Below are 12,669 nucleotides of genomic sequence, written 5' to 3'. Positions count from 1 at the left end.
GCATGCATTGTTTTTCGCTCTGCGGGGGAGTCCTCTGTTTTGAATTGTGGGTGAAATGGTGATTAAAACTGGGTATTCTAAAGGTATTTCACTTCTTGTGCTCCAGTAGGGTTTTATTTTTTAGTGTTTTTGTGTGGAGGGCTCATTGTAAGCCCTGAAACTGTGCGCATACGGTAAAAACCCACACGCTTTGCTGGAGGAGCGGAGTCACTGCTCACACAGTCACCATCGCGAGCTCACGTGTCACCTTCGATGGGGACCTCACGTTTCGCCTGCCTACCTCAGCAGGAAAGCTCCCTAACTATGTCTCAATGCCACAGCTCTGCTGAACGCAGCTGGAGCTGTTCCTCAGAGTACTTCCCATCTCTCACCAAGCAAGAATGGCACAGACACCCAGCAATCAATATCCTTTCTATCGGGGTTTGTCTTGAAGCTGTTTTGTCGAGGAATAATTCAGTTGAGAATAATTCAGGCTTGGTCAGGCTTTATTACATGATCATGGAGAGAAGTACTAGCACTTGGTAAGGTTTTGCATAGTTCTCTGTTAAGTTTTCACCCATCTTTATACCTAGACGAACACAGATAAGAAGAAGAAAAAACACAGGACTCCTGCCATATATTGTGAAAGGGGTCAGTGAGAGCAATTCCTCTACATGTATGGCACACAAACTCCTTGAAATTATGAAGCTGGGCATATTTATTGTTGCCCTTCCTACCTACAGTATCTCTGTCTGTGCATTTACCTCTCTGCTAACAGTTTATTTTATTTGGAGCATCTTGAAAAATTATCCGATCCTCTTGTTCGACATAATGCATAATTTATTTCATTTTAATTTCCCTCTGTGGTTATTTGAATAATGTATTAATATGTTTTTATGCAGAACACAGGTTCTCTTGTTATTTATGAATTACTACAGAGCAAAATTCTGCCCTTTGAGTCTCTCCCAGCTTGTCTCCAGAGGGTCTTTTAAGACCAATAGTCTGTTTATCCAAAAAAAGTACATTCTCATTGCGACCGTCTGTTACAGTCTGCCCTCATTTTCTCAATTGGTTTACTCATCTCTCAGATCTACTGCACAGTAACAGGCTGCGTAGCATCACCGGGAATCACATTCATTTAGCCAGTCTTATCCAGCACGGCTGCAATGCTAGATAACATCCTGATTAGTTATATACAGTGTACAGCAGTGATACAGCCCAGAATGGCACCACCATTAAGCTAGTGGGAGTGCACCTGTGAGCTAGTTAAAGCTGTAGTTTTCAGGTAAACCTATGCCAACCCATGAATATTATGTATAACAAAAATGGTCCTCCCACTGCCATAACAGTTGTATGGGCTGGCTAAGTCAAGTTCCTCTCAGCAGTTGCACACAAATTCCCCTCCACATTACTCCACTGTGCTCAGGGGTGGGGAAGTTATGCTGAACCAGATTGGGTTGTTTGGGGATGTGGTTCAGGATGTGAAGGTTGGAGGGGGCTAACCTTCCTCCCCTCTGTTTGGTGCAGTCATTGGTTCAGTCCAGGAAGGCGGGGATCAGCTCGGCTATGGCCACACGGACCTCCCTGAAGGACGAAGAACTGGTGAGTGTCCTGGAGGATGGCTCTCAGTCCCCCCCCCATCTCACCTCCTGCACCCGACCCCTGGTCCCCACCAACCCAACCCCAACCATGTTCCTCACCAACCTGCCCCCAGCCCTGTTTCCAACCCACCCTTTCCCCACCCACTTAACTTCACACTGGAGCTATATTCATGGAGCACTGTGTGAGAGCACTGGCCTTGGGTCAGGTTTTCCCTGTGCAGATCCTTATCTTACTCCCAGTGAGCAAAAAGGCAAACTGATTGTAGATCAGTGCTCTTATTCAGACTCAGACACCCCCCCTCCCTGTGATCCTGTGATCCTGCGGTGTATAAATAGGACCTGAGGCCCAGCTGAGCCCAGGCTATGGAGCTCTTACCCAGGCCTCTCTGTGGTGTAGAGGTCGATTACAGGCCGTCTGAGAGCCACTCCAACACCTCTGCGTGCCTGTGACTTATGCTGATGAGTCACGGCCAGGTTTCTCAGTACTATTCACACGCACGTACACATACATACACAAACACACATACACATGGACATACACATGGACATACACGCATTCACACACATACGCACACAAACACACATACACATTTGCACACACGCATGCACGCACCGACACGTGCACACATTCATACACACGCACCCACACACACACACACACATACACACACACACACACACACACACACAGCTGTAGCTTTCTGCCCTAACGCACACACACACACACACACACACACACACTCACACACACACACACACACACACACACACACACACACACACTGCCCTAATGCACATACACACACACACTGCCCTAACGCACACACACACACACACACACACACTGCCCTAACGCACACACACACACACACACACACACACAAACACTGCCCTAACGCACGCTGTCCTCCCCCTCCTGCAGAAGACCCACGTGTATAAGAAGACCCTGCAGGCGCTGATCTACCCCATCTCCTGCACCACGCCCCACGCCTTTGAGGTGTGGACGGCCACCACGCCCACCTACTGCTACGAGTGCGAGGGGCTGCTCTGGGGCATCGCCCGCCAGGGCATGAGGTGCTCCGAGTGCGGGGTCAAATGTCACGAGAAGTGCCAGGAGCTGCTCAACGCCGACTGCCTGCAGAGTGAGTTCACTTTATAGATCAATCAATCATCAATAAATGTGTCACCTTGGAACTCTGTTTTTATCCAGCTCATGGGGGGATTTTCACAAAGCAGGATTACTGAGTTAGCAAGATAACTGTAAAACCCAGAACAGCTCTTTACTTCAGTCTTTATGTTCCAGTTTTGGGCGCACTCGAGATTTTTAATCCTGAGCAATGAAATTCCCCCCGGTCTCACTGAATTCCTGCCTCCTGGGCCCTGTTTCATGAAGCAGGATTACTGAGTTAGCAGTATCATCCTGCTTCATGAAACACTTCCCTTATTGAGGCATCATGAATCCTCAATGTGTGGTATGCCATTGCACACCACATTACTTCCCTGTGACTCCCCCCAACCTGGACCAATCATAGGCTTTTGCTTTGGTCTGTAAAGTCTTCTAATTGGCTCAGACTAGTCAGAGACTGACAGCATGTGGTAGCTCCATGCTTCATGGAGCCTACAGCTTTCCCATCACTCAGACAAACTGAGCAGCTTGCATCCACAGTGTCTCCTCTATTAGGAGATATTATATTTACTGCAGCTTTCCACTGTGAGATGTTGTTGTGATTAGGGAAAAGAGAGTTTGGATATGGTACATTTCTCCCTCTTTCTCTTTCTCAGTAGAGTAAATGATCCCAGAAATCATCCACCCACCTAGCCCCATGCACTATGTACAGGCATTTAAAGCTGTTTAAGCCACATCATCATTATTTTGGTAGCAAGAGGTCATAAAAGATTGTTATTCTGCAGCGGATTTCTCACATTATAAAGTATAAAGGGCTCTTGGGTTCATGTAGAGTGAAATGTGTGCGCATCAATTATAGATGCCCTGTTGCTTTTGTGGTGCTGTTGGAATAGAAGCAACATTGAGCTCTTGAATAAATAAGACGTTGGACAGAGCAGTTTATTATATATAACTTTTTTTCCTAATATTTGTATCCAAAAGAAGTGAGTTATTCATCAAATCACTTCCAGGTGGTGGAGCATACAGTAGCTGTACTGCTATTATACTTTACTCTGTTTAAGCATTTGTTATGTATTTATTATTAAACATTCCCTTCGTCTTAAATAATATAGTCAAGCCAAATTAGTTTCTATTCTCGGAAAATTAGCCATGGAGTCAACATGAGGGATCGTATTCAGTGGATCAGGGCAGGCTTTTGGAAATGGAAGTGAATTAGTTTAAATTAAAAATTAAACCTAACCCCCTACACCCCCCCCCCCCCCCCCCCCCCGGCCCCACACACGCACACACACACACACTCACACACGTTCCTTCACATACACGCGCACATATATTCGCACACAAAAACACACACTATTTCTAGCTATGTTTACCATGTGTACTAGACTTCATGTTCATGGCTGGAGGCAACTGATTCTTTGTGTGTATTGTACCTTTTCCAGCCTGTTCAGTAGTTGCTCTCGTGACCTTGGGTATGTACATATTGTATGTGTGAGGTAAGTAATGTAATGTAATGTTTTCTTTCTCTAGGGGCGGCGGAGAAGAGCTCAAAGACAGGAGCTGAGGACCGCACGCAGAACATCATCATGGCCATGAAGGACCGCATGAAGATCCGTGAGCGGAACAAGCCCGAGATCTTCGAGGTCATCCGCGACGTCTTTGCCGTCTCCAAGCTCACCCACGCCCAGCAGATGAAGACCATCAAGCAGAGCGTGCTGGATGGCACCTCTAAGTGGTCCGCCAAGATCACCATCACAGGTACACAGCCTCACAGGGACCAATCACATGCAGATGTTCAACTCACAGGAACCAATCGGATGCTGATATTCAGCTCACAGGAACCCATCACGTGCTGGCATTCAGCTCACAGGAACCAATCACCTCCTGGAATTCACTATCAGGAACCAATCACATGTAGATATTCAACCGGCATGAACCAATCACATACTGCTATTCAACTCACAGGAACCAATCACATTCTGATATTCAGCTCACAGGAACCAATCACATTCTGATGTTCAACCTTTGTGTATTCAGTCTAGTATAATTTGCCCATTCCTTAGTCTTATTTCAGGAACTTTTTTTTATGCTGTAGCCTTTAAGGCACATTTTAGATAACGTTTCCTGCATCAACAACATTTCAAAGGTATTATTGTTGCAAAGCTTGCTTTGTTCTATATGGCATCTGATAATATGAGTCAGCCATGCAAGAACTGTACCAGTCATCTTTGGTTGCTTAGAGCTTGGGCTTGTTGACATGTGCTTTTGAATTTTGTTCTCTCTACTTTTCTCTTCCTCTCTCTTTATCACACCTCTTTCTACTTTTCCCTCTCTGACTCTGCTCTTTTCCTCTCCTGTTCGTGTTCTTCCTTCTCTTTATTTTTTCTGCCTCTGTTTCTTTACCTGTCTCCTTGTTGTTTTCTTTCTCCCTCTCGCTCTCTCTCATATTTCAATTCGTTTTATTGGCACGACTACAGATAAACCATACATTTATTTAGCCAAAAAACGCTGAGAAAACAGATATAAAAAGTAGCAAGAAAATTATTTTTGCTTGAATGATAAATCTACCCGTGGCCATGGGACATGAATGAAAATTTTTTGGTTTTATTTTATTTTCTATATTGGTCACTAAATTCTTTCCACTCTCACTTTCTCCCTGTCTGCCTGCCCGTTTGTCTGTCTGTGTCCGTCTCTCTGTCTCTCTGTCTCCGTCTGCTGGTTCATCGAATCACAGTGCTGTGTGCCCAGGGACTGCAGGCTAAAGATAAGACGGGTTCCAGCGACCCCTACGTTACAGTTCAGGTGGGGAAGACCAAGAAAAGGACCAAGACCATCTACGGTAACCTGAACCCTGTCTGGGAGGAGAAGTTCCACTTGTGAGTCTGTCTTTCCTTTTTCTATTTCAGGGTAAAAACAATGTCTGCTTGATTATCTTGTGATAAAAAGGATGTTGTCCGCACCTCCACGTTTTTTGTTTGTGTGTGTAGACTGTTCTAATGTTTGGATCAGCCCCATAGTCTGGCTGATCTGTTAAGGCTCTGTTCCAGTGTGTAGATGGAGCCCATGGTCTGGATAAGGCACTGTTCTAGAGTGTGAATAGTCCCCATAGTGTTTGATATATTAAGGCACAGTTCTAGGCACTGTGCTTGGATGGGCCCCATGGTTGGGTATCCAATCCTGACTGTCCTAGTGGCATTTTCTTAGGCTTATGAAAATTGCTTATGAAAAAATCTGCATTGAATAGGTCCAGTAAGATACTGTTTTTCCATTGGCAAAGCTCCTGGGAGCTTCCCACCCCCCGTCTGGAGTGCATAGGCTATGTCTAGATGAATTCCAGCTTTTATCTAAATGTCTCCATGCCGACAGCATTCCCAGGGAACGTCTCCAAATGTCAGGCAAGAATAAATAAGGGGTTGAACTGTATGGAGGAACGCTGAAGAGCCACTGTGCTGTCCTTTCTCCAAATGCTATTAGCTTCAGGATTTGTGGGTTATTTCTTGTGAAAAGCAGCTATTTCTGAGCACGAACTTACTTAGCAGGAACATCATGTGAAATGTTTCAAATCCGTGGCACCAATTTTTCATATAAACAAACACCACCCTCTTAGGTAACTAATAATAGTAATACATTTTATTTATAGAGCGCTTTTCAAGGTACTCAAAGATGCTTTACATAAAAGTGATACAATGATTAAAATACAATAATAAAATGTGTAAAAACAAATACTGAAAGCAATAAAAATACAATATTAAACTGTGAAATGTATAGTTAAGAAATATTGGTTACATGAGTTTGTTGGCATTTTCTAATATGTGTAATGCACTGGGGTATAATAGGAAGGTATAAGGTAAATTTGTGATGGTGGTAAAGCTGTATCAATATTTTCCCTTTCATAACAAGCAGTAATCGCCCTCATATCAGGAGCAGTAATATGACTGTAAATCTCTGCTCTGAGACTCTGGCTTTAGCCTTGCTCCGTCCCTAGGCAGGGGGGTGGGGTAGGAAAAGGGGGGTTCAAGCTTGAGGGCCTGGTGGTCGTAGTGGGGAGTATAGTCGTATACCTGAAACCAGGCACTACACCTGCTCAGACTAACAGACTAATACATGCAGATGTGGTGACTCCATGGTCTCTCGTTCTCCTCTGGCAGTGAGTGCCACAACTCCTCCGACCGCATCAAACTGCGCGTGTGGGACGAGGACGACGACATCAAGTCGCGGGTGAAGCAGCGGCTGAAGCGCGAGTCTGACGACTTCCTGGGCCAGAGCATCATCGAGGTCCGCACGCTCAGCGGGGAGATGGACGTCTGGTACAACCTCGGTCAGTGACCGCGCCGTCTGCACGTCTGTACTGTGTGTGTGTGTGTGTGTGTGTGTGTATGTGTGTGTGTGTGTGGTGTGTGTATGTGTGTGTGGTGTGTGTGTGTGTGTTTGACCTCTTGCTTAGTTAAGCCATTAGTCACATGGTGTAATGCTTTTCTATCACTTCAATAAAAGTGCACAACTTGTGGTTTAAGAGAGTTAATTCAGTAGCTAAATCATTTGCAGCGGGGGAATAAAAAAGAAGCACTGGCAAATGTACTGACAATGGCGTCAAACTCAATGTCCTGGAGTGTTGGGGTGTCTATGGTTTCCACTGATTGGCTGGTTTAGACCATAAATCATATTGAATTAATTGAATCATATAAGTCATAAAGCACCCCCTTTTTTGTGGATTTTTTTTGTGGTTTTTTGCACAGACATTAGCATGAGGGCTTTCACTATGCAAGGTGCAAGGCAAGGGTCTGGCCACAGTCCAGCCCTCTCTGTCCTGCAGGTCACTGGGCTAGCTGTTACCATGACAACAGGGGGGAGGGGGTCCCAGGGTCATTGATCTCACGTACATAGCTGGCTATGGTGAGTCCCAATATTTAAAAAAATTCATCATGCTTTCCCCCTCTCATCACCTCCCCCCATACTCCCATATTGGAGGAGGAGACTGGCAGAGGAAAGGAGGATACATGTTTTTAGTATTGGGACGCACCTCTAGTGTTGCGTCTACCCCCTGCTGAGGTCAATTCTGAACAGAGCAGGAGTGAAGAGTCCAGTTATTATTCTGGAGCGTGGAACCAAATGGGAGATGAATAACATCTAGGGAAATTGGGGAAATAGGGGAAAAAATTGTAACGTCTTCAGAGTTTCACACAAGTGACTGACATTAATCTCAATGCTCAGGAGATGGATGGATTGGAGACGTGCCTGCGTGAAAGAAGATGCGATATGAAAGGAGAGTGAATGAAGACTGAGATTCAGCAAGCCTGTGAGCCCTGGCAGCTCTGTAGCCCCGGGAAACAGAGCTGGCTGCGAGCTTTTCAAAGTGCCAGATGTAGCTATTTTAGTGACAGATCCATCGCTGTTTATGTTAACCTTACCCAACCTTTGTTCAAAGCCAGAGTGCCTTTTGTGATGATTCAAACGGAGTGAAACCCCACAAGAGAAACTCATCCTGCCTAATATATACTTCAGTTCAGCATTCTGAAAGAGCGTTGATATGCAGTGGGGATCCATAAATTTAGGACCCTTTTGACTGAGATTGAATCTAGATTGTGAAAGTGTAGTTTGGAAGGTTAATTTAAATATCACACACAGGCTAGCCCTCTTTTAGCCCTTTCACTCTAATGCCCTATACGGTTTAGAGCAGGGGAGTCTGGTCTTATCAAGTCTTATCTGAAAAGGGCTGGTGTGGGTGCAGGTTTTTTGTTTTAACCCAGCACTTAGACAGCTGTTTCTACTTATCAAGGTCCTGATTGAGGACCGTGATGAGTTCATTAGTTGAATCAGGTATCAATCACCGGTCCTTTTAGGATAAGATGGGCCTTGCCTGATTTAGAGCCGTTCGCTGGAGTGTGTGACGTTCGCAGCTGTAATGACATGGAGATGGCTTTGCTTTATCTCTCCTAATTATTTTGTCTCCCTCTATCCCTCTTTCACTCTATCATCCGAGCATCCTCTCCTAATCTTCTCCTACCTCTTCACCTTTCTTTCCCTCCCTCTCACCCCTCCTGACCCCTATTTTATTTCCTTCACCCCTCTTCTCTCAGTATGTTTGGTCTTTCTCCTCTTCTCTTGACATGTTCTCTCTCTCTTTCTCTCTCACTCTATTCCACCCATCCTCCCTGTATACAGCTGTTAATAGATAGTCTGTGGCTGTGCTGGCCTTCCACACTGTCTGCACAGTGTTTAACTGGACCATGATACCACTTTCATCTTCACTCAACCCGTCTCTCTCTCTTTCTCTCACACTCTCTCTCTCTCACACACACACACTTACCAGCTCCCCTCTTCTCTCTGTCACTCTTTCCCCTTTTTCCTTTTCTGTTATTCACTGTCATCTTTAATGCACATTATACATATCACTTCAGTTGAAATGTATGAATGCCTTTTTTGAAAATGTATCTCATAACGGACGAATCCTGGTGGAATTTTACTAATCCAGGCGCTCAGGGTTTCATTAGTTTCCCAAAGCCTTCCTTTGATCTCCTTTGACATTTGAATGTGATTGGACTGCTGGGTTCTTTCAAATTTCGCTCCTTTGGAACTTAATCGCAGTCCAGGAATTTAAATGTGGTCTCGTCTAAAGAGACCTGTCAAACCTTTCACGTCTTACTTTTGGTGGTGCGGTTATGACTTGTGGCTGTAAAGAGGTTAGCACTGAAGATACATAATCTGTCACTACTGAACAATAAACACATTCAGCCAGAGCTACTCTATTTATTTGGCACGATGGCATACTCTACTGCTCTCCATTTTTTGCTCCCCTTACCAAGTGACTGGGAAACTGGGAAAAATTTGCTTTTGAATGCATTGGAGTAAAATATCTGTAGTTTTACCTACCTCAATAAATGGAGAAGACACGACTCTTCTCTCTTTCTCTCTCTCCCCCTCTCTCTCACTCTCCTGTTCCCCTCCTCCCTCCCTTATTATGACACAGTTCTAGGCTGACAGGTACAGATTATTGTAATAATGTGGTTGTCGGGGTAATGGCCGGGGAGGAATGGATGTCTCGCCTGCTAAAAACGATTCTGTCAGATGGGTGTCTGGAGTCCAGGGGCGGAAAAATAATATTATTTAAAACATTGTTTCAGTAGCGAGCCACGGCGTGTATTTTTGGCTTCGTGTCAGAACGCCGTTGGTAACGAGGGGGTGTTTGGCGTGACGTGATCTCTTGCCCTCTCACAGAGAAACGGACGGACAAATCGGCCGTCTCTGGTGCCATACGGCTGCAGATCAGCGTGGAGATCAAGGGGGAGGAGAAGGTGGCACCCTATCACGTTCAGTACACCTGTCTGCACGAGGTGAGCTGCCCCGCCCTGCCCCACACCTGCACACACTCCGTCTGTATAACTACACACCTGTCCATTACACCTGTCTGTTCATCTACACACACCTGTCACAGCTCTGTCTGTATAACTGCACACCTGTCTGTTTATACCTGTCTGTACCTGCACACGCTCAGTGACACTTCTCCCCACACCTGTCAGAGATTCGTCTGTATAACTGCACACCTGTTTATTTAGGTGACTTTCCTTCCTGAGGTTATGCGCTTTTAATTTGGTGACTGTCCTTCACAAGGTTATGCACCTTTAATTTGTGAACTGTCCTTCATAAAGTTACATGGAAAAGACTCCTCTGTGGCATTAGGTTCCTCCTGCTGCTCTCTCTGGCATTTTCTTCTTCGTCTCCATTACCCTCACGGCCTTACCTAACAGCTGACATTGTCCCGCTTACATAGCCGTTGCTAAGTTACCTATTGTGACGTCAGCTGAGTATTTTAAGCCACAGTCTCGCAAATTATGAAGCAAGAAGTACAGTGCCTGTGTCACCCTGCAAAGCTGGTTATGGACTGTAAATCCACTGCCTAGCCTGCTATAGTGTCAAGCCTCTCAATATAACTTGTTTCATAGGTGTTTGCTTTGCCAAAGCATGAAATTCTATTAGTATTGCAATTCATTTGTATAATGAATACTATGTACAATATGTGTCCTGTACATGTTTTAAGTATGCTTACTATAAGAACAAATGTAATGGTAAAGTGAAAATTTACATTTTGATAAGAATTATAGGTTGTGGTCTGTTGGGTGGCTCATCCTATTAAGGTACTGTTTCAATGCATGAATGTGCCTCGTGGTCTGGTACACAGTAAGATATCCAGTGTTACCTCAAGTCGAGCAGAGTACATACAGTGTGAGTCCAACAGGGACTGCATGTAACCTGTAAGATTTGATTTAACACTAAACATTTCACCGATCCTCAATGGGACTGACTCAATAGTGACCCCCACTGGTCAATCTCAGAACCGCATCTGCGCCTGGTGGGCCGCGCATGAAGAGTGCTCTGACTCAGGCCTCTGCGAGCCTGACTCAGTAACTGCTGCGTGATAAGAAACCCCAGTGATATCTCCTGCTTCGGATGATAGCGCAAGCTTGTCTATACTCTCCTCAATCGATAGCAGGTTGCGGCGATAAGCACTGGTGGCGGCGAACGGCATTGAAGCGTGGAAGAGTCGCTTTACTACAAACACTAACGTTTCATTAGCCTGTGTTTTGCCGCCTCATTGCTCCCACACCTCCACCACACCATAACAGCCAGCTGATGACTCAGCTCCCTCTCCCTCTCTCCCCAGAACATCTTCCACCACTCCACGGACGTGGAAGGCCAGGGTGCGGTCAAGATCCCAGACGCCCGCGGGGACGACGCCTGGAAGGTGTACTTTGAGGAGGTGGCGCAGGAGATTGTGGACGAGTTTGCAATGCGTTATGGGATAGAGTCGATCTACCAGGCCATGACGTGAGTCCACAACCTCAAATTCCATGCGCATCAGTATTTTCATGACTTGATGCAGTCTTTATCCCCTCAATTAAATGTCATTTTCATGATGGACTAGGATGTCCAATGATCTCCAAAATTAACTTGCAAATCTGATTTTTTTTTTTTTCCACATACATTCAGTGAGCACTTTATTAGGTACATCATTTTTTAGTCTTAAGTTTTCTGCTGCTACTTAGAGGTTTCACTCATTCAGAGATACTCTTCTGCATACCACTGTTGTAATGCATGGCTATTTACATTACTGTCACCTTCCTGTCTGCTTTGACCAGTCTGGCGCTTCTCTGACCTCTCTCATTAACAAGGTGTTTCTGCCCGTAGAACTGCGGCTCACTTGATGTTTTTAGTTTTTAGTTAGTCTTTCTGTCTCTGCAAACTGTAGAGACTGTTGTGTGTGAAAATTCCAGGAGATCAGCAGTTTCGGCGATACTCAAACCGCCCTGCCATCAGCCACCAACAATCATTCCACTGTCAAAGTCACTTAGATCACATTTATTCCCCATTCTGACATTTGGTCTGAAAAACAGCTGACCCTCTTGACCACATCTGCATGCTTCTATGCATTTAGGTGCTGCCACATGATTGGCTGATTAAATATTTGCATTAACTGGTGTACGGCTCTACCTAATAAAGTGCTCACTGAGTGTATATTTATTTGAAATTGCATTACAGACCTTTGTCTCTCCCTTTCCATATTTATTTATCTACATGTTTTTCCTGTCTAAATATCTACCAGTGTATTTATCGTATGTTATTCCTAAATTAGTAATTGTGATTGGCCACCAAGATAATGATATATGACATAATGTATTCCACACGGTATATAGCCCGGACGGCTGTTTTTGGTAATTGTTAAGTGCACACAGCGTAACCATATTCCCAGATGAGTCTGGCTGACTGGAATTGCCAGTCCGAGCGCTCATTGCCCTTTTCCTTGGAGAGGCGACGATCAAACAGTCTGTGAGCTGGAGCGACAGCGTGTCAGACTGCACAGTCGTCCCCTGTCAAAGCGAAAACCTCCAACAAACATCCAAATTTCAGAGAACTGACACCCTTTTCAATTTCGGTCTCCAAATATGATGGGGGAAATTAAACTTCAAT

At 45.0% G+C, this 12,669-nt stretch overlaps 1 protein-coding gene across 1 annotated transcript in view; it reads left to right on the top strand.

Moving 5' to 3' along the window:
- Positions 1–12,669, top strand: part of LOC133140358 (protein unc-13 homolog B-like) — a 150,389-nt gene that overhangs the window by 105,624 nt on the left and 32,096 nt on the right. Inside the window, exons 13-19 of the mRNA XM_061260257.1 lie at positions 1,507–1,581; positions 2,503–2,722; positions 4,237–4,464; positions 5,441–5,582; positions 6,855–7,024; positions 9,922–10,037; positions 11,366–11,529. Of these exons, the coding sequence (XP_061116241.1) occupies positions 1,507–1,581; positions 2,503–2,722; positions 4,237–4,464; positions 5,441–5,582; positions 6,855–7,024; positions 9,922–10,037; positions 11,366–11,529 (1,115 nt within the window). The remainder of the gene's footprint in view (positions 1–1,506; positions 1,582–2,502; positions 2,723–4,236; positions 4,465–5,440; positions 5,583–6,854; positions 7,025–9,921; positions 10,038–11,365; positions 11,530–12,669) is intronic.

Source organism: Conger conger, chromosome 11 (genome assembly GCF_963514075.1).
Source record: "Conger conger chromosome 11, fConCon1.1, whole genome shotgun sequence".
NCBI classification, from domain to species: domain Eukaryota; kingdom Metazoa; phylum Chordata; class Actinopteri; order Anguilliformes; family Congridae; genus Conger; species Conger conger.
This window is presented reverse-complemented; position numbering and strand designations above follow the sequence as displayed.